The sequence below is a fragment of the Sciurus carolinensis genome, chromosome 10 (genome assembly GCF_902686445.1).
Source record: "Sciurus carolinensis chromosome 10, mSciCar1.2, whole genome shotgun sequence".
NCBI lineage: Eukaryota > Metazoa > Chordata > Mammalia > Rodentia > Sciuridae > Sciurus > Sciurus carolinensis.
The window spans coordinates 44,147,458-44,174,517 of NC_062222.1; the positions used below are offsets into that span (position 1 = coordinate 44,147,458).

A 27,060-nucleotide genomic window follows, 5' to 3' on the forward strand; every position below is an offset into this window, starting at 1 on the left:
GGCATATACTAACTGTGCTGTGCTTCCTCTCTCTTTTCTTATAATCTCATCAATATATCTTCCCTTAATTCTGAAGTTTTGGGTGAGGATGATGTTGTATTTAAATTTTTTGGTTTAAAGTGGGTGCTATAAAAAGGAAAAAAGTTTTATGTGAGTGGGTAGGTGACTTGGAGTCAGAATGGAAGGAGTAGGTATTTTATAACAAATGTAGTGGCAGGGGACTAATGAGATTTTTACAGTTATACCATGAATCTTTTACTTCCTTAATGGAGTTTTAACTTTCCTTTCAGCGTTGCTTGACCAACTTGTTAGAATTACAACATAGCAGTTTATAAAAGAATATTCATTGACTTACCTACTGCTTTACTACTTCCCAAATGATCTCCAGAATTTATTTCCCACAAAATAGAAATGTTGTCTGAAAGGTACATTACTATAAGACAGAAATCTATAGCATTGTCAGATGAAAACTTTAAGCTTGCATAGTTTCCATGCAGTATTATTTATATTTCTAGGTATTCAACAAATATTTATTGCTTTTTACATTTCCAGTAGTATCTCTATACTAAAGCTGATGATAGAAGGAATTATAAAAGTCATTCAGGCAAAAGTCTACCATGAGGTTAACAGAATTATATTCTTACCATATACTAGTAGATCAAATAAAGTGAAAATCTTTATGCTGAAGAGTAACATAATAATTCGTGAATATAATGAGTATATGAAGAAAGTTACAGTCACATAGTAATAAGTGAGCAATGAAATTCAGTCTTTGGAGAATGAATATAAAATAAATATTAAAACTTAGTTCTGAGTTCTTGCCCTGACCCTGCCACTTGGCAGACAAGTTACTTCTGGTCTCCTATGGTCTCATCTATAAATTGAGAATGATACATTCTTTCTTGGCTTTGAAATGCTTTGAAACCATTAGTACTATATAATATAATTTTTAGGGAAAAATCCTTAGATAAGAAGGAAAAGATAGAGTGCTTCAAGTTTATTAGTATTGAAATAAAGTTTCAAAATCTGTAAATTATCTTTGAAATTTTATTTTTGAGATTAAAACCATTAATTTTTAAAAGGGAATAAAAATATATATGCATATGTGTATATATATGTGTGTGTATATATATGCATATATATATATATATATTTTTTTTTTTTTACAGGACAAGTTGGTACATTAGTCTTGGTGATGACTTATAGTACATTTTCTATTTAATCAGCATCAGCATTCTGGTTTTTTTCAGGAATGAAAAAATTTAGTTCTTTGAAGAATAAGAACCTTCAGAGGCTCCCATTAGTAAGTAGAGCCCGAGTTCCATTTATCGCCTTGCCACCTTCTCCTGAACTGCCTAACTTAGACTCTTATTCATTTGTGATCAACTGTGACATACCAGAGTCTTCTGGTTCCCCCGCGTTCAACTTGTGTGAAGAGTCAGCAGCTCTTCCCTTTAGCATTGGGCCTGAGGACCAAAGTGAAACTTTCTCTGAAGAAGCTATGAAAATGTCTCCAAGGGATGTTTCATTGCTCAATACTAAATCTCAAAGCAAGTGGCTGAAATATGAAAATACATCCCAATGTAACCTGACTCCTTCAAACAGAGTCGATATAGGAACAGATGGCTTCTTCACTGAGGCTGTTTCTGGGATGCTTTTTAGTGACTCCTGTGAAAGACAGAGTGAGGCTATGAATGAAAGTTCTTTAGACTCTGTGCGATTGCAAATGATAAAAAGCGTGCTCTATCAACAGCAGCAGGGTTTTAGCAGTCAAGATTTGGTTTCCAGAAAGAAAGCACTTTCTTTGAGTTTAAAGCAGACTTCCAAATCTGAGGAAGTTCAAAATGTGTTAGGAAAGTCTGTCTGCTACAACTACAGTGCAAAGGATTTACAGGTGAGGAAATGCACCAGTCTCTTGGTGATTTTTTTTTCCAGTAGTTGCCGCCTGAATTTCAACAAAAGAATGAAAAAAATTGCATAGGTGTAGTTTTACTTTTGGAATATATGGATTTTTTTTATCTAGAGCTCTAGCTGTGGTTACATCATCTCCTTTGATTTAAAGTAGTTGTGAACATTAAATGAAATTATACATTTGAAAGTATCTGGTGCTGTCTGCCATATAATAGGTATTTGATAAATTATAGCTCTTATTTCTGTTTCGGTACTTCCAATATAAATATTACCATTCTTGTTTTTATTTATGACTATCAAGTCAATTTTTCAAATGGATTATTATTAGGATAAAGGTACATTTATTATACATTGGTTATAATTATTATAGTCATAACAAGAAATAGAGATACATAATGATTCATTCAGTTACGTTTTTTCCTGGCATAATATATTCAAAAACTAATGAGCCAGACCCAGAAAGTCAAAAATTGAATGTTTTATCTGATATGTGGAAGCTAACCCAAAAATAGGGGGGTGGGGGTGGGATAAGAGGGAGGTGGATTTCATCAAAATAGAAAAAAGATCATTAGAATAGAAGGGGATTGAGGGGAAAGGAAGAGGGACAAGAGAAGGGAAGAACAGTGGAGTGAATCTGACCTAACTTTACTATGTACATATATGAATGTACCACAGTGAATCTCATGATTGTGATATACACAAGGCACTAATTAGAAAAAACAACAACTCTAATAGCAGAAAGATTAGTAGAGTAGAGGGAAGGGAACAAGGGGCGAGAGGAGGGGAGAAAAAGATAAATACTAGGGATTGACTTATAGCAAATTATATTCCATGTCTTTATAGTTATGTCAAAATGAACCATAATGTTATATATAACAAAAAAAAAAGAAAAAAATTCAAAAACTTATTAAGAGATAGCCAAAAATGTTATTTAAAACTAAAAGTGCCATGCATTGTTATTCTGGCTCTATCAGTATTCTCATTTAAAATTAGAAAACAATTTTCATGGACTCAAGAAATCAAAAGTAAATTTAGTATATTAAACATATCTATGAAAAATAATTTACTTAATGATAAACTGGTGTTTTGGAGTTTACTTGAATCATTCCATTTCAGGAGATAAATCACTCTGAGCTATGCTTCCCAAGTGGACAGAAAGTAAAATGTGCTTATCTTCCCAAAAGGCAGATTCACATACCAACTGTTTTTCAGTCTCCAGCTCATTATAAGCAGACTTTTACATCTTGTATCATAGGTATGACTGTTATATTTTTATTTCATTTTGATGACTGCTTAGTGTAATAGAACTATGGGAAAGTGTATTATGAATTTTCATAATTCTCCACTTGAGATTTATTTTCCATTTGTTTAATTGTTTTTGACAGTAACCATTATTCTACTTAAGATCAAAATAGAGTTTGGAAAATAGAAAATGACAGTATTATCTTTTTAAAGTTATACTTTTCATTTTTAAGATAGAACTGTTTCATGACATTGTTAAATTAAGTGGAAAATTTTAAGTATGATGTAGGATCAGTTCTGAATGTTTTGAGATACAAGGGCAACTCCACCTTTAAAAAAACTGTACTGGCTCATGTCTATATATCCAGCCATTTGACTGAGACAGGAGGATCACAAGTTTGAAGACAGCCTGAGCCACTTAGCAAGACCCTGTCTCAAACTAAAAAGCAAAATGGATCGGGGATATAACTCAGGGGAAGAATCCTTTTTGGTTCAGTTTCTACCACTACCACTACCACTACCACTACCACTACCACAACAAAGGATATTTGTATTACGTTTTATTTGATTCTATTTAAAGGCTGTTATCAGTTTTGGCTAACAAAGAGCACATGTGATAGAAACACAAAATTATTTTGTATTTTAATTTCAGCTCTATCTACTTTTTTCTAGAACATCTAAATTTATTGCTGTTTGAGTTGGCACAAAGGTTGCACAAAGCTCTTTCAAAAGTTGACATATCATTTTACACATCTTCAAAAGGAGAGAAACTGAAAACTGTAGAAAATAATTTGCCATCCTGTCATCATAATCAACCTGCAAAACTTGTTATGGTTAAAAAGGAAGGTCCAAATAAGGTATTGTTCCCACACACACCTAATACTTGTCTTATGCATAATTAGGTAACTGTTGCTTTATGGAAAGCTTGAAGAATGAGACTTGATTTCAGAGCCTTCTGTTTGAGCATTAGGAACTAATAGAGTAAAATTGTTTTTATGAAAAGAATGAGCTGTGTTCTAGGATGCAAAAATATGAGTTAAGATCAACCTTTAAGTTGTTTAGGAACTTACTGCTCAGTAATAAACAGAGAGAGATACATGAAAGAAAATTTTATATATTACTGTAATAGATAAACTGAAAGATATGCCCAAGATATAGTGAGCCCACTGAGGAAAATATGTTCTACCTGAGGGTTTAGAAACATGCAGAAATGAGCCTGAAAGAAATGGAGGTTTTCTGGGCATAGTGGTACATGCCTGTAATCCTCAGGAGGCTGGGCTGGGGGATCAAAAGTTCATGGCCAGCTTCTTCGACTTAGCAAAACTCTGCCTCAAAATAAACAAACCAAAAAAACCAAATAAATAGGGCTGGGGTATATAGTTTAGTGGTAGGATGCCTCTGGGTTCAATTCACAGTATTCCTGCCCTCAAAATTAAAAAAAAGAGAAAGTGAGAGAGAAAGGAGGGAAGAAAGAAAGAAAGAAATGAAGGTTGTAACTAGTCTACTTTGTAATCCCAACAACACCAGAGGAATAGAAAATCAGACTGACCTAATTTATATTGCTGATAACATACCATAGAGGAAGGCAGGTTAGTAAAATGTGTATTGGTTGATAGCTTGTATGCATTTGTAAGATTGTGCTTTCATTCCTAATAGTTTTCTTAACCTATTTGCATATTCTATTTCATTAATTATATAAGTTTGATTTTAAATTTAGTTACCAGAAACAAGAATTCATAACTAATATCATAGCCATGAAGAATGAAATATAGCTAATAAAATCTTTTTTTTTTTTTTTTTTTAAGATTGTTCGATGACATGGTTACATGCTTATACTATATTGTTGGGTGTAATGGTTAGGTTACAGTAGAGAAAATGTATCATCTGAAATTTTGTTTTCAAAAAGATCACTATACATGTATGTATATGTGTGCACATACATACTTATATGAGGAAAACAGCTGGAAAAGAAATGTAGAGATATTGCTTCTAATTGTTTCTGGATAGATTTCAAGTTGTTTATGATGAACACAATCAGAGAAATCATAAATTTTAATTTATTGTTGATTTCAAATAATTTTATTCTCAGAATAATATCTTTCTTTTTTTGGTGCCGGGGTTTGAACTCAGGGGCACTTGACCACTGACCCTCATCCCCAGCCCTATTTTGTATTTTATTTAGAGTCAGGGTCTCATTAAGTTGCTTAGCACCTCGAAGTTGCTGAGACAGGCTTTGAACTCATGATCCTCCTGCCTCAGCCTCCCGAGCCACTGGGATTACAGGCATGTGCCACCATGCCCGGCTCTTTTTCTCCCTTTGATAAAGAGAAAACAGATGGAAAATAGGTGGTTTTAAGTTTTATTGTAATATTTAAATTAATAATAAAATTAAGTTGTATAGTGACTTTGTAGGGTACATTAATAATACCAAGTAGTCTTTATAAGTGTTGACAAACATTAAAAAAAAAAAGAGAAAAGAAACATTTTTCTTACCAAATTAATATCTTCTTTCTTTCTTTTTTTTTTTAGTGTTGGGTTTTGAATCTAAGACCTCATGCATTCTAGGCAAGCACTCTACCACTAAGTTACACCCCCAGTCCTAAATTGTAATGTATTTTTTCTTCCTTAGGGCCGTCTGTTTTATACATGTGACAGACCCAAAGCTGATCAATGTAAATTTTTTAAGTGGCTTGAGGAAGTGACTCCTGTATGGTTAACACAGGAAGAGTCTCAACCTAGCATGGTTTTAAGTGATATTAAGAGTATTGGTTTGTATTTGAGAAGTCAAAAGATACCACTGTATGAGGAATGCCATCTTTTGGTGAGGTATGTTTCAAGTTACCAAATAATTACTGTAATTACTATCAGAAAATAATATACATTAAAAAATATGTTATATATAAATATATATTAATAATGAAATAATAATATAAGTTAGAAAATAGCAACCCTCACAGGATTATCAACAGCTTTAAAAGAGATTGAGATAGGAAAAGTATCTAACAGAGAGAATACCTTAGTTGCTGTAAGTTTAAAATGAAAGTGAATCTTTAAGGTTATTTTAACTCTGTCTAAATAGGAGGCTATTTTTCTAACCATTTTTATGTATAGTCCAGGCTCTTTTTCACATTCTCAAGGGAAACTGTTGAACAAATGATAGGAATAATTTTATCTGTTCTGTATGATAGGTGGGTGATCATTCACAAGTCTGAACTGTATAGCCTTTAGGATGATAGAATGGTACTTTTACGAAACATGTTTTTTATAGAAGTGTGATTACTAAAAAAGTATAATGATCATTTGCATGATTATTTAATAATCTGTTGGGAGCTTTTAGATGCTAGGCTGTCTTATAAGCACTTTGTCTTATTTAATTATCACAGTAACCTATAAGATATGGAGATAGTGGAGACAAGTATTATTCTCATTTTACTGTCATAGAAATTGATATTCTCTATCTTTTAGATCCTTTTCTTATCTTCATCTCTTTTAAAACTGATTGCAGGGTTTGGTGATATAGTTCAGTGACAGGGTGCTTGCCTAGCATGCACAGGGTTATGGTTTTGATCCCTAGCACTGCAGTCAGTCAATCAATTGATGATTCTGTGATGATTACTATTTTCTTCATTTGATGGAATATTTATATTTTGTATGCATGTATGAAAGTATATAAATGCACAGAACTCCAGTCCTTTCCTTTTCATGTTTTGTCTTAAAGATTTTTAGAAAGTCATTAAAAAAAATGAAGATTTTTAAAAAATTAATATTCAAATTCATTTTTATTTATATTCTTTTTTCAGGAAAGGGTTTGATTTTCAGAGAAAGCAGTATGGCAAACTTAAAAAGTTTACTGCTGTAAATCCTGAATTTTATAGTGAGCAGAAAAGCAAACTTTATCTTAAATTGAGTCGGAAAGAAAGTTCTTCAATTTATAGCAAAGGTAAGTTGGTCTGGTCATGTTGATGATTCATTTACAAATAACTGAACTTTTTTTCCAGTCCTGACTGGAGGTCCTCTACCACTGAGCTATATTCCAAGTGCTTTTTTATTTATTTATTTTCCTAAAAATTTTTGTTAAAAAGATTATATTGGTACATGATGATTATACATAATAATAGGATTCATTGTGATATAATTATATATGCCTGTGGTTTGCCTATTTGGTTAGTTTTTTCAGAGAACAATCTTTTGCCTATGTTGATCAAAAGATTGCAAGTATCTTTTGTTTTGTTTTGTGGTGCTGGGGATTGAACCCAGGGCCTTGTGCATGCAAGGTAAGCACTCTACCAGCTGAGCTATATCCCCAGCCTAGTTTTGGTTTGTTTTTGAATTCCATTCTTCTTCTTTTTTTTTTCCTTTAAATATATATATGTACATATACAATATATACATGTATATATTTTGATTGTAGGTGGACACAATACCTTTATTTTTTTGTTTGGATTTAGTGTAATCTTTTTTGCACATCCTATGTCAGATGGGTAGCTTGTTAATTTTGAGGCTTTACTATTTTCTAATATAAAATCAGGACTGTAAATTTCCCTCAAAGTACCATTCTACTTTTGTTGAAGTACTGTTTTCTTTTAAATTATTTCGTTTAAATTTTCCTTTATGATTTCATCTTTAGCTTACAAGTTAATAAGCATGTCTTTAAGGAAATTTCTATTTATTATTATTATTATTAACTTTTGACTTAACCTGTAGAGTATCATCTGCAGGCTGGTTTCAGTTTACAAACTTACTAGTTAGCAGAGATTATGGTTTTCATAATCCTGTTCTTTAAAGTTCATCAGGGTTCTTAATGGCATATTATTAGATGCAGAGCTCTTTAACAATCAGATCAAGTTTAGTAATTGCTTTCTCCAGATCTTCTCTAGTCTTGCCAATTTTTGGTTAGTCTTGTATCAGCAATTCAGGGAGATAGTTGAAATATTCTATGGTATGCTTTCTCCTTGCTATTTTCTTTCCTTTTGCATTTTATATATTGAGCTTATTTTATTAGGTGCATGTATGTTTTAAGTTACTGTTACCGTCTTGACAAATTGAAACTTTTATCATTAGGTAGAGACCCTCTCCAACTTTAATACTTTTTTCTTAAAATGTATTTCTTAATGTAGACATGCCAGGTGTGTTTTTGCTAATATTTATTTGATAAATCTTTTTTGAATCCTTTCTTTTCACTTTTGTGTGTTCTCATAGGTGTGTTCCTTATAAACACCATATGTCTCAATTATAAAAATTTGACCTATAAACAAGCCCAAATAGTTAGATTTATTATAATCATGATACATTTGTATATGTTCCTACAATCTTAAATTATTTGTTTATCCCACTCTTTCTTTGCTCTTTTAACTCCTTTCTTGCCTTTTTTAAAAAGTGATAGTTAAATCTTACCTCCAGTAAAACAACTTCTCAGAAAACATTCATAACCCTTGGTTCTTCCCTAGACCCTCTCCTTCACTGTCTATCTTCCTTCTCCCCCAGTTGACATTATTTAGACTAGTAATATTCACAGTATCATTTGCAGCTGGTTCCAGTCCACAAACTTACTTGTTTTCAAAAGAAGGAAACAGTTACTTCAGAGTTTAAATCACTTATGTCATTAGGCAGACTTGTTTAGTTATTTTGTCTTTTTTATTGCCAGACTTTATCAGTGAAGGAACATTATATTGATTTGTTGAATTACATTCTAGCAGAAGTTACTTCTGACAATTACAAATCATTCAGGTCAGGCTACTTTAAGTAGTACTAATGTAACTTTTGGGTTAGTATGAATTTATTTGCTATCTTTCTGTGACTGTTTTTTATAAAGTTCTGACTTTTGACTGAGACTGTAGCTCAGTGTCAGAGCACTTGCCTAGCATTGACAAATTCCTGAGTTTTAACTCCAGCACTGCAAAAAATAAAATAATGAAATAAAATTTGGACTCTGAGTTTTCCCTTAATACTTGTGACCTACAGAAACTACAGTTTCATACCTTTTTACTTAGTAATTATACTTGTATCCATTGTTACTGTTGAAAACTCTGAGGGCACTCTATTTCTTTCTGTTATTTGTTCTTTTGGACTGGAAGCTTTAAAATTTTATCTATGATTTTTGTCTTTATTTCCTGATAATTGTGTTTAACTGGGGATTTTTCATATTTTCCCCTTTTGGCCACACTATAAGACTTTTAAATCTGAAGTCCTTTTTATTTTGTAATTCTGGAAAATTGATCTTCATTATTTCTTCAAATAATCTTCCTTCTTTGTATGTCTTTTATTCAGATGTTAGCACTTCTGAATTTATCCTCCAACTCTCTTAACTTTTATATTTTCTGGGTTTTAGTTTTTTCTTCTTCCGGAAGAATCTTCAACAAGGCCTTCTTTTAAAAAATTTTAATAATGTACTTTAACCCAAATATATCCAAAGCTATATCATTTCAGTATATAATTAATGTAAACATTACGAGCTACTTTATGCTATTTTACTTTTTCATACTGCTCTTCTTTCTGGAAATGCATATGAGGGAATACCCACCCCAGTCTCAGCTTCAGTGAGTTCCAGAAATCAGGGGTATAGCTGAGCTATAGCGGGGAGGGCCCTAGGCACCAGAAAACCACTGTCACCTGTAAAGCAACCCATGAGGAAGTGTCTAAACCTTTTGGTTCAAAGGAAAAACAATATTAAGTAGAATAATTTTTTTAGATTGCAAAATTTTTAGCCCTCAGAATTTGGAACAATTGAGGTGGGATAGAGACTGCCCTGTGATTAGTTAGTTACCACCAGTTTTTGTCTGTTCATTAGAGTGCAGGGCTTTTATTGCTGTCCTAATATTTTTTCCAGAGTATATTAGTCAACTTTCCATCACTGTAATGAAATACCTGAGATAATTAACTTAGAAAGAGAAATGATTTATTTTGTCTCATTGTTTTGGCAGTTCCAGTCCATGATCAAGTGACTCCATTGCTTTGGGCCTCTAACAAGGCAGCGTATCATGGCAGGAGCACACAGCAAAATAAACCTCTGACCTCATGAGCCAGAAAACAAAAAGAATAGATGAGCCCTGTTGTCAAAATCTCCTTTAGGGACATTCCTCCAATGATGTAAAGACTTTCCCCTAGGTCCTGCCTCTCAAAGCTTCCACCACCTCCCAATAGTACCACCCTGCAACTAAGCCTTTAACACAGACCTTTGGAGAACATTCAGTATCCAAACTGTAGCATGGAGAATTTCTGGATCAGAAATGTGAATTAATTTATGGATAGTTCGGTCTTATTTCTCTCAGTGCAGTTGGGCCTGGGGAGAGGGCCAAGAGAAGTAAGAACAGAATCCTAGGCGGGAGATGTAACTCAGTGGTAGATTACCTGCTTAGCATGCACAAGACCCTGGGTTTTATCTCAGCACCACAAAAAAAGAATAAGAGGAGGGGAACAGAATCCTCAATGATACACTCTAGGTATTCCAATTCAAAACAGCATTCCAGCTGTAGAGGGTTTCTCCACTTCTGTCTCTATTCCCTGCAGGAAGAGAGCCAGCAATCATACTAGTTCAGCCTCATCTCTTCCCCCATTTAAAAAAATTTGTTCTTTTAAGATATACATGATAGTAGAGTATATTTTGACATACATACATGGAGTATAATTTATTCTAATTAGGATCCCATTTTGTGGTTAGTTTAGCCTCTTGATTAGAAACAGAATCAGGAATCCCCTAAGTCTTTAAAATTTGGTTTTTGTTCAAGATTTTTTATTGGACATTTTTTACACGTTTTGAATTGTGTTACTAATTCAATAAGCAAAAGAATTTGTAATGTGTTCACATTAGGAAACTTGTGCAGAAACATGTTTTTATTTTTTAAATGTATATTATATATGATGAAGTGGTTGGGTTTTTTTAGAAACTGAACATTTGAAATTGTTTTCCAAAAATATTAAGCTAGTACATAAACCTGTACAATGAAAAAAAAATAAGGGTAAAGAAATATATATGATTAAAAGTAAAAGCCTTTCTATAATTAATACCTGCCTTTTTCTCTTCCCTTTGAAAATGCATGTGATTAAATAAATTAATTACTATTTAGATATATGAAGTCTCAAACTTTTCTTTACTATACTATTCTTCATTTTAATTCTCCCTTCCTGTTTACAATAGGAACCTTTTTTTGGTGGTGGTGGGAGGTACTGGACATTGAACCCAAGGGCTCCTTACCATTGAGCTACATCCTCAGCCCTTTTTGTTTTTTATTTTGAAATAGGGTCTCAGTGTTGCTGAGGCTGTCCTTGATCATCCTTTCTCAGCCTCCTGAATTGCTGGGTTTACTGGCATGCACCACTGTGCCTGGTTGAAGCAGGGAAAATTTAAAATAAATTAATCTGGTAGATTTTTTTCAGTAATTTTCAAACTAGTTTTGGAAGTAAAATTTAGTCATTGTTCAATTTAAAGTACACCATTCAAGACTTCCATATCTTTCTCCTCCTTTAAGCCTCTGTTCTTGCCTGAGCCTGGCAAGATTCACTTACTGATTGCTAGATAGTTGCAGGAGATGAGGAAGTTCAGCTGTCCTGAAAGAGGCTTATCGGTGGAAATGGGATGGTATATTGAATGCTATTTTGTGGTTGTTTTTAGGCTCCCTGGAACTGCTAATAACCTTACTGATTTGATCTTTGGCACTGTTCCAATTGCTGATGCCCTGGCAGATGGTTTTGTCAGCCTGAATTAAGCCCAGGACTACTTCTGTTTTTTTTTTTTTTGTAGCATATGAGGTGGTTTTATAATCTGAATGTGTCCCCCCACAAATTAACATACTGAAACTTAAGTCCCATGAAAAATTTGAGCATCCCTAATCTGAAAAACCCAAATCCAAAGTTCTCCAAAGACCCAAACTTTTTGAGTGCAGAAGTGGAAAATTCTACACCATGAAACTTTGTTTGATGCAAAATATTATTAAAAATATGTAAAATTGCCTTCTGGGGCTGGGGACGTAGCTCAGTTGGTACTTTCCTTGCATGCACAAGGCCTTAGGTTCAATCCCCAGCACCAGAAAAAAATAAAAATAAATAAATAAATAAAATTGCTTTCTGTGTGTAAAGGTATATATGAAACATAAATGAAATTTATGCTTAGACTGAGGACCCATCCCTAAGATATCTCATTAGTTATATGCAAATGGGCCCCTATCTGAAAAAAGTCCTATATCTGAAACCGTTCTGGTCTCAAGTATTTTAGATAAGGAATACTCAATCTGTATTAAGAAGTAGAGCCTAGGGCTGGGGGTATAGCTCAGTGGCAGAGCTCTTGCCTAATATATGCCACCCCCTAGGTTAAACAAACAAACAAACAAACAAACAAAAACACAGCACCTTTAGAAAGTGATTATGTGATGAATGCATTATATCCTGAATGGGATTAGTAGCCTTGTAAAAGAGGTTGAAAGCCTCTTTGGTCCCTTTTGCTCCTTCTACCATATGAGGATCCAGCAAGTAGCATATCTATGAAGCAAAGAGCAATTAAGGTATTTTATTATATTATCTAAACAGACCAAACGGTCCTATGGGCAAAGATTTTTTGGGTAAGAACTCAAAAGCACGGGCATAAAATTAAAAAAAAAAAAAAAAATAGCCATGCACAGTGATGCACACCTGTAATCCCAGCAACTCAGGAGGCTGAAGCAGGAGGATCATGAGTTCAAAGCCAGCCTCAGCAAAAGTGAGGGGCTAAGCAACACAGAGAGATCCTGTCTCTAAATAAAATACAAAATAGGGCTGGGGATGTAGCTCAGTGGTCGAGTGCCTCTGAGTTCAATCCCTGGTACCCCCCTAACACCCAAAAAAAGTAGACAAATGGTATTATGTCAAATTAGAAGCTTCTGTATAGCAAATTAAACAATCAAAAGAATGGGATAAAATATTTGCAAACCATGTATCTGATAAGGAATTAATATCCAAAAATATATAAGGAACTTGAACAACTCAGTAAGGAAACAAATATATGTCTATGTCATGGAATATTATTCAGCCATGAAAAAAAGGAAATTCCATCATCTGTAACAGTGTGTACAGACTTGGAGGACTTTATGCTAAGTAAAAAAGGTCAGACACACGTTTGGAAATGTTATCACATACATGTGAATCTAAAACAGTTGAATTTAGAGAAATAGCAAAATGGTGGTTTCTAAGAACTGAGGGATATAGAAAATGGGGAGATGGTAATCAAAGAGTACTAACTTTAGTTATGAGTAAGTTCTAGAGATCTTATTATATTCAGTATGATAACTATAGTTAATAATGTATTGTGTACTTGAAATTTGCAAAGGGAGTAGCTCTTAAGAGTTCTCAGTATACATACACAAAAAAGGTAACTATGTCAGGTGATGGATATGTTAATTAGCTAGATTGTGGAAATCATTTCACAAGGTATACTTATGTGGAAATATCACGTTGTGTCTGGGGTCGTAGTTCAGTGACAGAGCACGTGCTTGGCATTTGTGATGCCCAGGGATCATCCCCAGCAGCCTCCTCACCTCAAAAATACCACGTCATATGCCTTAACTATGTACAGTTTTTTATTTGTCACTCATACTTCAATAAAGCTGAGGGAAAAAAATGTTTGTTTTTTTAGATGATCTTTGGGTGATTTCAAAAACTCTAGACTTTGAACTGGATACTTTTATTGCATGCAGTGTTTTCTTTGGACCATCATCTATCAATGAGGTGGAGCTACTGCCTTTGAAAGGTTATTTCCCTTCTAATTGGCTTACTAACAGTAAGTATTACCTTGTCTGTCTTAACTTATATTTTAAAAGAATGATAGATATGTAATGAACTGTGAGCACTAATGCTAACTGCATGGGATTGTTTGCTTAAAGCCAGCAAAACCATGGTGTTTAAAGCTACCTCTGCTTTCTCCCATTCTATACAATGTGTTCCTGAAAAATGTGTATGAAAATTTGATACATCTGTATTTCTGCAGTTCAATCCCCATAAGGACAAGCAATATAATGAATTCTTGAATCTTCACTGAAGCATTAGGTTAAAGTTGAGTTTTACAAGTTTATATCTGACTTTTTAAAAGTATAAATAATAGGCATATAAATGAGAATTTTTTCAAATAATTTCTTGCATCAAGTTCTAATCCTCTTGGTTTATCTGAATATATATTTAGTAAACAATTTAGTTTTACCTTGGGAAGGTCTTGAAGATTTGGGATTGAGTTGAGCCAGAATAGTATGATTTTTGCTTTGAGAATATCTTATTATCTGGTCTTGAAACATTATTAATAGAACAGGCTACCCACCAAATTTTTCTTGTAATAAAGAAGCATTTAGTACGTTGAATTCCTATTTAGTTCTATGAGCCTGTAAACTTCTCTGTACGTTTTGATCTCTAATGATTTCTAATAGTTGAATTTGGTTCATAACTAATTCAGACAAAGCATTTAATGACACATGCCTATTATTTCATATATGCTTTTAGTTTTTGATTTTTCTTTTTTTAATGGAATAAACGTAGTCCAACCAGCATGAATCTGAGGCTCATTAAGTAAATGTTTATCCCTTTTCATATGGAGATTCTCATATTTGTTGCAGTTGTTTCCTTACCAGTACTAGCATGCTAATTTCCTGTTTTCCATATATTTTAATAAAGTAAGTGGGGAAGAAATGCAAGAGAATGTTTTAAAATTACGCAAATATTTCTGTAGAATACAAGTGATATGCTGATTAAAGATAACTGCTGGCCATCAAGCAGTGCCTCAGCGCACTAACTCAAAACAGGTGTTCTTATTCATTTACTGATATGCAGAACTCTAAATTTGATTTAAGTTATGCAATTTATGGATACTCATATAGAAAGGAATGAGTAGATAGTGTAGTAATTCAATGGATAGAAGTTCAAGGACCTGTGCATGTACTTAAAGATTTATTTTATGTCATGATTAATTTAGTAGATGAACTCTCAGTTATAAAGACATTTAATCCAGTTTTTAATGGGTCATTTATATTCATCAAGTGTTCATTTTCTGTGTCTTCTTGATAGCAGTGGTCCATGCATTATTGGTTTGCAATGCCAGCACAGAACTAACAACTTTGAAAAATATTCAGGACTACTTTAATCCAGCTGTTCTACCTCTGATGCCATACTTGTTAACAATGTAAGTCATCATTTATCTTTGGGTCATTGGTATGAAAATATGATAACTGAAAGTGATTATGAAAACATGGTAAAAGTACATTATTTAAATTTTACAAATAAAAGTTTATCTTTTAGAGTATGAGATTATTATCTGTCATTAGTTAGAAGAGAGAGGGGGGCAGGGGACACAGCTCAGTGGTAGAGCACTTTCTTAGCATGCACAAGTCCATGAGTTCAATCTCCAATAACCTCCTAACTCACAAATAAAATAAAAAAAAAAAAGAAAAGGAAATATGTATAATTTACCATTTATTTATTTATTTGTTTATTGTGATTTGGGCTAATAAATAAGTGCTATGATTTTTTTTCTCTATCAAAGGATAATATTTTAAGAATCATTGGAGTCATTGGAATCATTTATAATTCATATATTTTTTATACTATATATTATTTGCATTTATGAGAATTATAGCTTGAATCTAGTGCGTGTATTAGTACTGATTTTATTCTATTTTTTTGGGGGGGTGCGGGGGGTGGTACCAGGAATTGAACTCAGGGGCAGTTAACCACTGAGCTACACTCTTAGCCCTTTTAATTTTTTTAATTTGAGAGAGTCTCACTAGTTACCTAGGGCCTTGCTAAGTTTCTAATGCTGGCTTTGAACTTGCAGTCCTCCTTCCTCAGCCTCCTCAGCCATTGAGATTATAGGCATGCCCCACCCATGGCTTGATTTATTCTTAACATTACGTGTATCTCATTTTTAATTTCTCAAACACCAAGATCCTTTTTAAAAAGTGGGAAGTTATATTATACTAAATTCATTAAAATAATAGAAAAAGTCCACTTTTCCAATTTGGATTGTTATTAAACATCTTGGAGTGTTGTTTTTCTTGCCCCAATGAAATTCTTGCTGAAAAATATCCTTATGGTTTACTATATGTAGTATGATATTCTGACTTGGATCTTAGAGTAGAATGAGATATATTGAAGTTAGAAAACATAAAATGTGAATGAAGGCTGTATACTAATGAATAAATGTTGGTCTTTTGGTATTGACTAATATATCTTGGCACTGTAAAAAGTTAACATAAGGGGAAACGGGTGAGGAATATTTCTCTTATAGAAAGAGAAAGCATCTGCCAGGCACAGTGGCCCACGCCTGATTTCCAATGGCTTGGGAGGCTGAGGCAGAAGGATCACGTGTTCAAAGCCAGCCATAGCAAAAGCAAGACCCTCAGTGAGACCCTGTTTCTAAATAAAATACAAACTAGGACTGGGGATGTGACTCAGTAGTCGAGTGCCCCTCAGTTCAATCCTCTGTACCACCCCCCAAAAACAACAACAAAAAGGAATAAAAGCATTTATATATTTTCAGTTTTACCTGAAATAAACAGTGTTATAACTATCCGAGTCTTACGAGTGCTGAGTTTTGGGAACACACTTTAATATTTGTATTTGAAATAATTGACTTCATTATGTTGTTGAAGAGTACATAAAATAATGTGTAAAATATGTAGACTCATGCTGCAGATAGTATATATTGAACGAAGTTTAGTCTTCTTGCGCACTCCTCTAAATTGAGACTGGTATCCGTTTGTCCTCCCCACCTTCCTCCGAAAATGTTTTCTGTGATGTTTATGAAATGAAGACCAGTTGTGAATAAGTCTATGATTTGTTGCCTTTTCACTAGGTCTCCGTCAACTACAGTTAGCAACAAGAGAGAAAATAAGAGAAAATTTATCCCACCAGCTTTTGCAAATATCAATACAAAATTTGAACTACTTAGCCTGGAAGCAACATTGCAGTTAGCTAGTGAATTGATTCAGACTCACAAGTTAAACGAGGACCAAGCTACAGCTCTAATTCAGATAGCTCAAATGATGGCATCCCATGACAGTGTTGAAGAAGGGAAGGAACTGCACACCCACACCCTCCCTATCACAGTCATACATGGTAAGAAGCAAGAAAACAGTCCTACTAAATATATTTTTATATAAACTTATATAAGTTAGTCTGCTTCTTTGTAATATCATAGTCAAACAAGTTTTCAGAGTTTAAGTAATTACTTTTAAACTTGAACCCAGAACCCACTTGAATAAATTATTAGATTAGATTAGAGCAGATCTCACCACCTTAAAAGGAAAAATTGGCAGCATATCTGATGAATGAGTATCATTATACAGCCATTACCAAAATGTCCAGATTTGGTCTAGATGTCTGTGTATTGCTCTGTTAAATAGGACTTTGACCCTGATCAGCAAGCTTATATTCCTAGTCAGTTTACTCTTTCATCTTCCACAGCAGCTATTCCAAACCTGGATCTTGCCTCTAAAATAGGAAATTAAATTTGTAAGAGAACTTCTTTTATTTACGTAAGTTTAGACTCACTCTTACCTTTTGTATTTTTGGCTCTGTCCAAGTGAAGGAGCTTTATTTATTTATTTTTTTTTCTATTCAGAGCTAATACCTTTCTCTGGATTTTGGCTTCTATGTGGCTCATTTCTTCACCGATTAGTCATCTCTCTCTCTTTTTTTTTTTTTTTTTTTTTTTTGTGATGCTGGGGATAGAACCCAGGTCCTTGTGCTTGCGAGGCAAGCACTCTACCAACTGAGCTATCTCCCCAGCCCCTCTCTTTTTTTTAAATTTATTTATTTTGATTCATTGTAAACAAATGGGGTACAACTTGTTTCTCTGCTTGTATGATTAGTCATCTCTTAATCCTTCTACTTTCTTACTGTTTATCTTCCCATATCAGAACAATCACTGAAATGGGTCCCATCTGATTGCTATCCATCTTTTTTTTTTTTTTTTTTGCGGTGCTGGGGATTTGAACCCAGGGCCTTGTGCTTGCAAGGCAAGCACTCTACCAACTGAGCTATATTCCCAGCCCCGCTATCCATCTTTCATAATGATTTTCTCCTTCCACTTTACTTGAATCCATACAACCCAGTCCATCATTAGATCTTCATGTGACCTACTGGGTGGCATGTAGGCTCTAGAGCTAGAATTCTGCCTTTGGCTTTTTCATTAATTAACTGTCTGATCTTGGACATGTTACTTATCTCTTAGGTTCAGTTTCTTGCTCTGTAAAATGGAAATGATAATGGCATCTACCTCAGAGGGGTTGGGGTTTAAATAACTCAACGTAAGTTAAATGTTTAGAACAGTATTTGGCACAATGGGAGACACTTAGTAAAGTTAGTATTTATTATTGTTGGGATTATCTCACACAATTTTTCTAATTGATCTACCTTCAGTTTTACCTTTCTCTGTATTTGTGTTTTTTTTTTTTTTCTCTCTAATACTACCACTGAGCTACATCCACAACCCTTTTTGTGTTTATATATTGAGACAGGGTCTGGCTAAGTTGCCAAGGCTGACCTTGAACTTGCAATGCTCCTGCCTCAGCTTCCTGAGTAGCCAGAATTACTGGCAATGCACCATCAGGTCTGGCTCCAAGTTGTTTTTCAAAAGCAACCTAAGGGCTGGGGATGTAGCTCAGTGGCAGGGCACTTGGCTAGCTTGTACAAGGCCCTGGGTTAGATTCACAGCACTGAAAAACAAACAAAACACACACATACCCACAATTTGAAAAGTCAGTCCTATTGCTTAAAATCCTTCAGTGACTTCCACTAATCTTTAAGATAAAATTCAGATTTTTTTAGTCTTAGCAAACTTATATTTTATCCTCTTGTGATTTGTCCCTTGCCTCATCTCTTGCCTATTTGCTACACATAGAAATTCTTAAAGTTCTTTCAGAATTCTTTTAACAACTACAAACTTTGTTGTAGTATACCCATCTCCACCAAAGCAGAGATGTTCTTCCTTCTCTGATCCCCTAACAATGTTACTCACCATATTCCTTTATTTGCTTATCTTATTAGGTTGACTGTGGTCTCATTAAAGGTAGAAGAATTTTGTTAATTTGTCATTCCTGTGCTTAGCACATAGTGGGCAGTCAATGTGTTTCGAATAATTAAATAAAGAAGAATGAAGGGCTGGGGATATAGCTCAGTTGGTAGAGTACTTGCCTTGCACGTACAAGGTCCTGGGTTCAAACCCCAGTGCCACAAAAAAAAAAAAAAGAAAGAAAAAAGATGAATGAGACAGATAAAATATTTCTTGTACTTTTGGAAAATTTTTTATTGTATTGCCTTAATTTTTTTTCTTTCCTTTAAAATAATTAGGTGTTTTTGGAGCAGGGAAGAGTTATTTGCTGGCAGTGGTAATTTTGTTCTTTGTACAACTATTTGAAAAGACTGAAGCTCTTACAGTTGCAAATGCAAGGCCATGGAAACTTCTGATTTCTTCTTCCACTAATGTAGCTGTTGACAGAGTACTTCTTGGGTAGGTATAACAAGTATATTTGAGTAGCTGATGTTTTAGGTTACTGTTGAGAGGCAATCCACCATGGGTCCTGAGTTTCCATGTGCATTCTTGGTGGGTATGCCAAGAACTCAAGTCCATTGTCTTTGACCCAGGAGCTAGCATCTGGGCTAAGTAACAGGTTAAACTATTAATTAATAAGTAGGATAAAATCAAATACCAAACTTGATAATTTTGACATCGAGATGGGATATTCATGGGGCTGGGTGTGTAGCTTAGTGGTAGAGCACTTGCCCACCATGTGTGAGACACTGGGTTCCATCCTTAGCATCATATAAAAATAAATAAAATAAAGGTATTGGGCTGGGGATATAGCTCAGTTGGTAGAGTACTTGCCTTGAATGCACAGGCCCTTGGTTCAATCCCCAGCACTGCAAAAAAATTTTTTTAAAGATGGGATACTCATATAAAAATTCAGGTTCAGTCAAGAACATGCAGTACTACAGTGTATTGCTGAGGGAGGTAATCCACCATGGCCCTGAGCATCTCTGCAAGTCACTTCTCAAGACTGTGTTTGTAGCACTTGCCTAGCATGTGTGAGGCACTGGGTTTGATTCTCAGCACCACATATAAATAAACAAATTTAGAGATAAAGGTCCTTGACAACTAAAAAAAAAAAAAAAAAAAAAAAATCTCCTTTCAGGACTAAGAGCTTCCTTACTACTCGTTTTTAAAAATAGTGAATCTCCCACCTCAGTGTTCCTGTCCTCTAAGTCAATCCACTGCAGGTGCAGGTATCCATGGAGATACTCTGCATCTTCCTGTGAAATTTCAGAATCAAGTTTCCATGTTGCTTTCTGTGCCATGGGTAAAAGTCCTTTCTGATCCAGGAATCTTGGGTCTGTTACCTTAGCAGTAGACTAAAATCCCAGAACCACCAACTGGGATTCAACAATCTCTTGTTTATCTGCCTTATAAACATATAATATTAACAAAATTGAACTGCTTATGTAAATTATGTTTTTAATTTCAGTAAGAGGGATCCAAAGAAGGCAATAGCAGTCTATTCTGCAAATACCGAATTTTTGTGATTGCATAAGGTTTTATTAAAAATGCAAAGAAAATTATACAGAATACTTCACATCTCAGTTTTTAATTTTTCACCAAAAAACTTTGTCATTCTTTATGACAGAATTTTAATAGGAGTAAAATTAAATAATAAATTTAATAAATATTAAATTTTAATAATCCACTATTTATAAATCTAGGCTTCTTAAAAGTGAACTTTGTTTTCTCTTTTTTTGTGGTACTAGGATTGAACCCAGAGCTTCAAGCATGCTGCTAGACGAGTGCTCTTCCACTGAGCTATATCCTAAGGCCTAAAAATGTAACTTTTATAATAATATAAATTAATGTTATGGTAGAAAATATGCAGATTTTACAGGTTATATTGTATTATATTTCTTCACAAATTTTTTTTTTATACATGTTCACTTTACTTTCTAAATGTGGAATCCAACAATATGCATTGTTCTGTGTCTTGTTTTTTTTTTACTTAAAGGTTGTTTCTCTATGGCTTAACATCCTAGAAAACAATTTTTAATAATTCTGTTATTTTCAATGATTTGCTTGTATCGTACGTTAATTTTTGATCAGTAAGTTTTTTTCCAAATTTTTACCATTATAAATTACATTGTGGCAATGATCTTTCAATATAAATCTTTATCCCATCTCTGGTTCTTTCCTTAGTTAACAAGCCTAAGCCAAGAATAAAAGATGGGAACATATTAAAATTTGTTAATATATTTTGCAAAATTGCCCTTCAGAAAGGTTCTACCATTGTGTACTCTTATGAGAAATCTAAGAGTAGCTGAGTATGCCATTGTTTGGTCTAAGATACTGAGGAGTTATCTGGGGACTAAACAGGAAAAAACTTTAGATTGCTAAACCTGCAATGAAAATATTAACAGTAGACTGTTAAAAAAAAACAAAAAATCAAGAAGTTAGAATGAAGGTAGTGGGTAAGTACTGAGTACTAAAAAGCAATAGGAAACATTTAAAAGAGATTCCTTAATGTGTGAATTTTTTAAAGGGACCTGAGAAATGTGAATATGTAATTAGAATTGTTGCCTCAACCACGTATAGGCTAGACCTACATATTCTTCAGAGTAAAATAACATTTTTGTTGTACATTTGAACAGTGTATTCCTATTGTAATGGACAGGATAGGACAAAGTTTCTTGAGAAGAAATGAAGGAGCATGGGTAAATATACATACATTTTACCCTATGGGAGCAGTACTTTAAGGATACTGTGCCCTTTATTGTTTCAGATTGACTACAAACATGTTGAAAGCAATGTAGATTTGTATTTCAGACTGAAAAGTAGCTGACTTCTTTATAATGAGGACTATGAAAAATGCAAAAAATGAAATCTATTCACGTATTGACACTAAATAAATTTCATAATTATTTTGGAGGGCTATAGTTGCTTTTGTTCTCCAGCTCCTTAAATTCCCACTTTGAGGTGGTAGAAATGTCTTGGAGAACATGGTATTCACTGAGCTCCAACTCTGTTCTTAGCATACAGCTACAGGTGTAATATATGTAAGAGGGTAGGGTAGAGGAGGGCACCTTCTGCCCAAAGCGCTAGTCAGGGGTAATGTATATAGGGGAAGATCATAGCTGCTGGACATACACAGGCCAGCTTGGTTTGAGTCATGACTGACTTCACTTTTTAGTGATGTGGCCTTATTAAAGTTATTTTACCTTTGAGCTTCATTGTCCTTATCTTTTTTTTTTTTTTTTTGGTAACAGGGATTGAACCCATAGGCACTTAACCACTGAGCCACATCCCCCGCCCTTTTTTATATTTTATTTAGAGACAGGGTCTCACTGAGGCGCTGAGGGCCTGGCTAAATTGCTGAGACTGGGTTTAAACTTATGATCCTCCTGCCTCAGCCTCTGGAGCCACTAGGATTACAGGCATGCACCACTGTGCCCAGCCATTGTCCTCATCATGAGATAACGTATAGAGCAGTAGTGAGTGTTAATTGAGATAATGTATGTAAAGAGGCTCTTCTTATTAAATCTTGATGCTAAATATATGATATCCATTACTTTCCATATTATTATCTTCAGGAGTAATTTTATTTGTGATAAATACTAACATTGGTATTTTATAAATATTGAATGAATCCTCAACAGAAAATAATAAATATTTTAAAAATCTCTATAAAATGGCACTGGGGATGTAGCTCAGTGGTAAAGCACTTTCCCAGTATGCACAAAGCCCTGGGTTTCATCTCAATCACTGCAGAAGGAAAAAAAAAAAAAAAAAAAGAACAGAACTCTCTATAAAATGTGTTTATAAAAGAATTCTTTTAACTATGTTGCATTTACTTGATTTGACTTTAGTAGTTTTACATTAAATTATATAACTCTAAAATATACTATTATACAAATTAGTTTTAATATAAATATTATATGAAACCTTGCTTTATAGTCCATCTTGTAAATAATAATGTCTATTTTATCTTGTTTCTTTAAAGCCTTCTCAGTCTTGGATTTGAAAAGTTTATCAGAGTTGGGAGTGTAAGGAAGATTGCCAAGCCAATTTTACCTTATAGGTAAGGAGGCTAAATTCTGAAAGTAACAAAATATTCAGAGATTTATAACTTTAAATAATTCTTACCTTAAATTTGGTTGTTGAATAAGAATGGAAAAAGTCTTATCTTTTTCTTGGTTAACTTAGAAAGCCTAATTAGAAAATCTAACTTAGAACATTGAATCTATATTTTGCTCTTTTGTGATATATGAAAAATGAAATAAAGAGAAGTACTCTTTTTGCTGGGTGCCATGCACGCCTGTAATCCCAGCAGCTCTAGGGGCTGAGGCAGGATTGCAAGTTCAAAGCCAGCCTCAACAACTTACTGAGACTTGTTTCCGAAAAAAAAAAAAAGTGAAAAATATTTTTTTATGTAATTCTTTTTTCAGCTTGCATGCTGGTTCAGAAAATGAGAATGAACAATTAAAAGAACTGCATGCTCTAATGAAAGAAGATCTGACCCCTGTGGAAAGAATCTATGTGAGAAAAAGTATTGAGCAGCATAAACTGGGGACCAACAAAACCCTGCTAAAACAGGTAAGGGGAAGTAGCTTCAGTTTGCTTCTTAGTTAATATATACTACTCAGATTCTCCTATTTTCTGTTAATGGAAGACTATTTTCTTTAATGAAACAAACTGATGTGGTAACTTAGATTCAACTAGATTTGTACACGTGTATCCTTGGATGCAATTGAACCAGTGCATGTTTTATGTTTGCCCGCAAAGCATTCTTCAAATTTGTGAACAGATTCTATTTACCATGCCTGAGTCCTTCTTTCTTCTTCTCCCTATTTGCATATCTTTTTATAAACTTGAACAGGAAATAGAAGAGTTTTGGAATAGATTTCTGACATGTTCAATGAAATTAGTTGTTCTAGGAGAGGTAAAGTTCAGACTGTGGATAAATTATCAAAGTGAAATTTGTCTTTGCTCTCCTAGAAAACCAAGGCTTTCCAGGGTCTGTCTATATCCAAGAATCCAGGAGGCACAGACACTACTTCCAGGCATTGGGAACGAGGACTGGGCACATAGAATTCCAAGCTTTAACAAGGAGCATCATCCTCTTAATCAAGTTCTCGTCAGTGTAGCCTGGGCATCAACTGTTAGGAGAGAAAGAGGTTAATAAGCTTTCTCCTGTGAAAGGAGAGCATAGGGAAAAGAAAGGAAACTGGAGAAAAAGAAAACTGCTAGTTTCTTGGACCATACAGACATTGGTCATTTTCTGCAAGACATTTGTGAAACCATCCTGCTTTTGAGACCTTGTATTATTAGACAGTTAGACAGATGTTGCTGAAATAATACTACTTAATAAATAGAATATCAATACTTTCTTTTCTTCTTGGTAGTACTAGGGATTGAGCCCAGGGGTGCTCTACCCACTGAACCACATCCCCAGACCCCCTTTTTTTTTTCTTTTTTTAAATTTCAAGGCAGTGACTCACTAATTTTCCCACACAGCTTCCTGAGTAGCTGGGGTTACAGAACTATACCAATGTGCCCTGCCAAATTAAGACAACAACTTAGGACTCTGCAGGTCAACTGGTGTTACCTCAGCTTTAGTCTCTCATTCTTAGAAAAACTGCCCATGGCATGCTTTGTTCAGTGGCACCAGCAGTCCCTAGGCCTCAAGACCTTTTTAAACGTGCAGCCAGACAAAGAAAGCACATTGCCAACAGGTTACATAAGTGAGCTCATACTCATAGGCAGATGTTATGACCTTTAGTACATATGCTGAATCAGGATGTTCATAACCTTGGCTACATGCTGAAAACAACCCACTGGAAGCCTCCACAAGGGATCCTAACTGTAGCTTTCCTGGCCTTGCCCTACAGCATGATAGATGTTCTCTTGACAAATGGCAGTAGTGAAAGAGGGTAGGTTAGCACATTTAAACCTTGTATTCACATCATGTCTGCTAACATTCTGTTTCTTATACCAGGTCATATAATCAAGTTCACCATCAGGGAAGTAGGGAAATACCTACTTCTCTAGTGGGAAATACTTCGAGGTCACATAGCAAAGGGTGTAGATGTATAAGACTAATCTCATGGGAAGGGAGGGAAATCTTGAAAGTAATAACCAGTATACAAGTTTTGGGTCTGAAAGTTCTCAGAGGACTTGAGACTAACTTTCTGTGATGTGAATTTTAGGGTTGACTCTGGACTGCTTTCTCCCCAACCAACTCCAAAGGGACTTAGTTTTGCTGTGTTCTGTGAATACAGATTAGCCATTTATGTAAACTGCTTACCATTGTACTCACCCAACATAATAATGATATATAACAATAACTGCTAATGATTTCTTTGATAATTTTCAAAATAAAAGTCCAGTCATAATAATCCATTCTCATTGCTATTACTTATGCACAATGAAAACTATTTTAGCAGAAATATTTTTTAAAAAATCTTTTTTTTTTTTTGGTGGTGCTGGGGATTGAACCCAGGGCTTTGTGCTTGCAAGGCAAGCACTCTACCGACTGAGCTACCTCCCCAGCCCCTAAAAATCTTTATTAACAAATTCCAATCTAATAAAGCAGTCAGATCTGACATGTTCGTAAAGTGACATGTCTTTATAATAAAACTAATTTATAAAAATGCTTCATAGTTAATTACTAACCCTGGGTCAATAACAAAATCTCTTCTATTGTTAGATTCTCAGTAGTACAACAATAAATTAAAAGGTAAAAATAATGATTTTTTTTTTTTTTTTTTGCGGTGCTGGGGGTCGAACCCAGGGCCTTGTGTTTGCAAGGCAAGCACTCTACCGACTGAGCTATCTCCCCAGCCCTAAAATAATGATTTTTTAAAGAAAAAAAAATCAGTTCTTTAGGCTTTCGTATTTATATATGTAATATATAGTATGTTATGAATGTAATATATATTTGTATGTATATTTCATGTACGTATATGTGTTTATATATATATATATATATATTTTCCTTTTCTCCCCAGTGCCAGGAATTAAACCCAGGACCTTGCTATGCAAGGGTTCTACCACTAAGCACATTCCCAATCATAGATATTTCCTTAAATTAAAGCATTAAAAAAATGCTTCTTGATTTATAAATTTAAGATCTTCATTTTAAAGTTGTTTTTGTTAGGTATAGTTACCAAGAGTTAGACAACAAAGTGGCACCAAAAGCAGTGTATGAGCTTCAAGGATTGAACATTTTAAAAGGACTGAATAAATCCTGAGGAATTTCTTATATGAATATGACTTTAAGATTTTTGTTTTGGGTTTTTTATTTGTTTGGTTTTGGTTTTATTTTTTTTGTAGTCCCAGTGTCTTGCACATGTTAGGCAGGTCTCTACCATTAAGCTACATCCCTTATTTCTGTTTTTGACAAAAGAAGGTAAACCTAACTGATACAGGGCTATTATGTGTAATATTATTTATTATTAAGAAAATGAAGTGTTTATAATATTTCTTGTTTCATAGGCTCTGTGGAGGCAATGTGTAATTCATAAAGCATATTTTTAAAATCACATTTGTTGGAAGAAGAGATGGTCAATTCATATGAATTGCCCTTGCTGTGAGGAAGTATAATTGTACTTGAGATTATTAGAAGGGAATATGCTTATGGTGTATATACATGTATTTATTCATGTACGCACAAATTCGTGTACTTGTGTGTGTGTGTGCATGTGTATAGCTAATAAGCTACAAGGCCAATAGCCACATCATTTAAATAGTTCAACAATTTTTCTATTGTTTATATTTAGCTATAGAAATTAAATATTAGCATTTCAGGCTTTTTGCTTGAGAATAATGACATTCTGCCATAATATTTAAGATTTGTAAGATTCAAATATACTAAAGGCTACAAGTACCTAGTGTGCTTGAAGTTAAGCAGAGGACATTTC

At 34.1% G+C, this 27,060-nt stretch overlaps 1 protein-coding gene across 5 annotated transcripts in view; it reads left to right on the forward strand.

Annotated features, from left to right (window-relative positions):
- The window catches only part of Zgrf1 (zinc finger GRF-type containing 1), a 78,164-nt gene that overhangs the window by 36,674 nt on the left and 14,430 nt on the right, over nt 1-27,060 (forward strand). For 3 of the 5 annotated variants that reach the window (XM_047566750.1, XM_047566752.1, XM_047566753.1), the window contains 11 exons: nt 1,251-1,894; nt 3,028-3,166; nt 3,826-4,010; nt 5,783-5,979; nt 6,954-7,093; nt 13,754-13,897; nt 15,169-15,283; nt 16,955-17,217; nt 19,453-19,612; nt 23,142-23,219; nt 23,587-23,734. In XM_047566750.1, the coding sequence (XP_047422706.1) occupies nt 1,251-1,894; nt 3,028-3,166; nt 3,826-4,010; nt 5,783-5,979; nt 6,954-7,093; nt 13,754-13,897; nt 15,169-15,283; nt 16,955-17,217; nt 19,453-19,612; nt 23,142-23,219; nt 23,587-23,734 (2,213 nt within the window). The remainder of the gene's footprint in view (nt 1-1,250; nt 1,895-3,027; nt 3,167-3,825; nt 4,011-5,782; nt 5,980-6,953; nt 7,094-13,753; nt 13,898-15,168; nt 15,284-16,954; nt 17,218-19,452; nt 19,613-23,141; nt 23,220-23,586; nt 23,735-27,060) is intronic. The other 2 variants (XM_047566754.1, XM_047566755.1) reach the window with 2 other exon arrangements.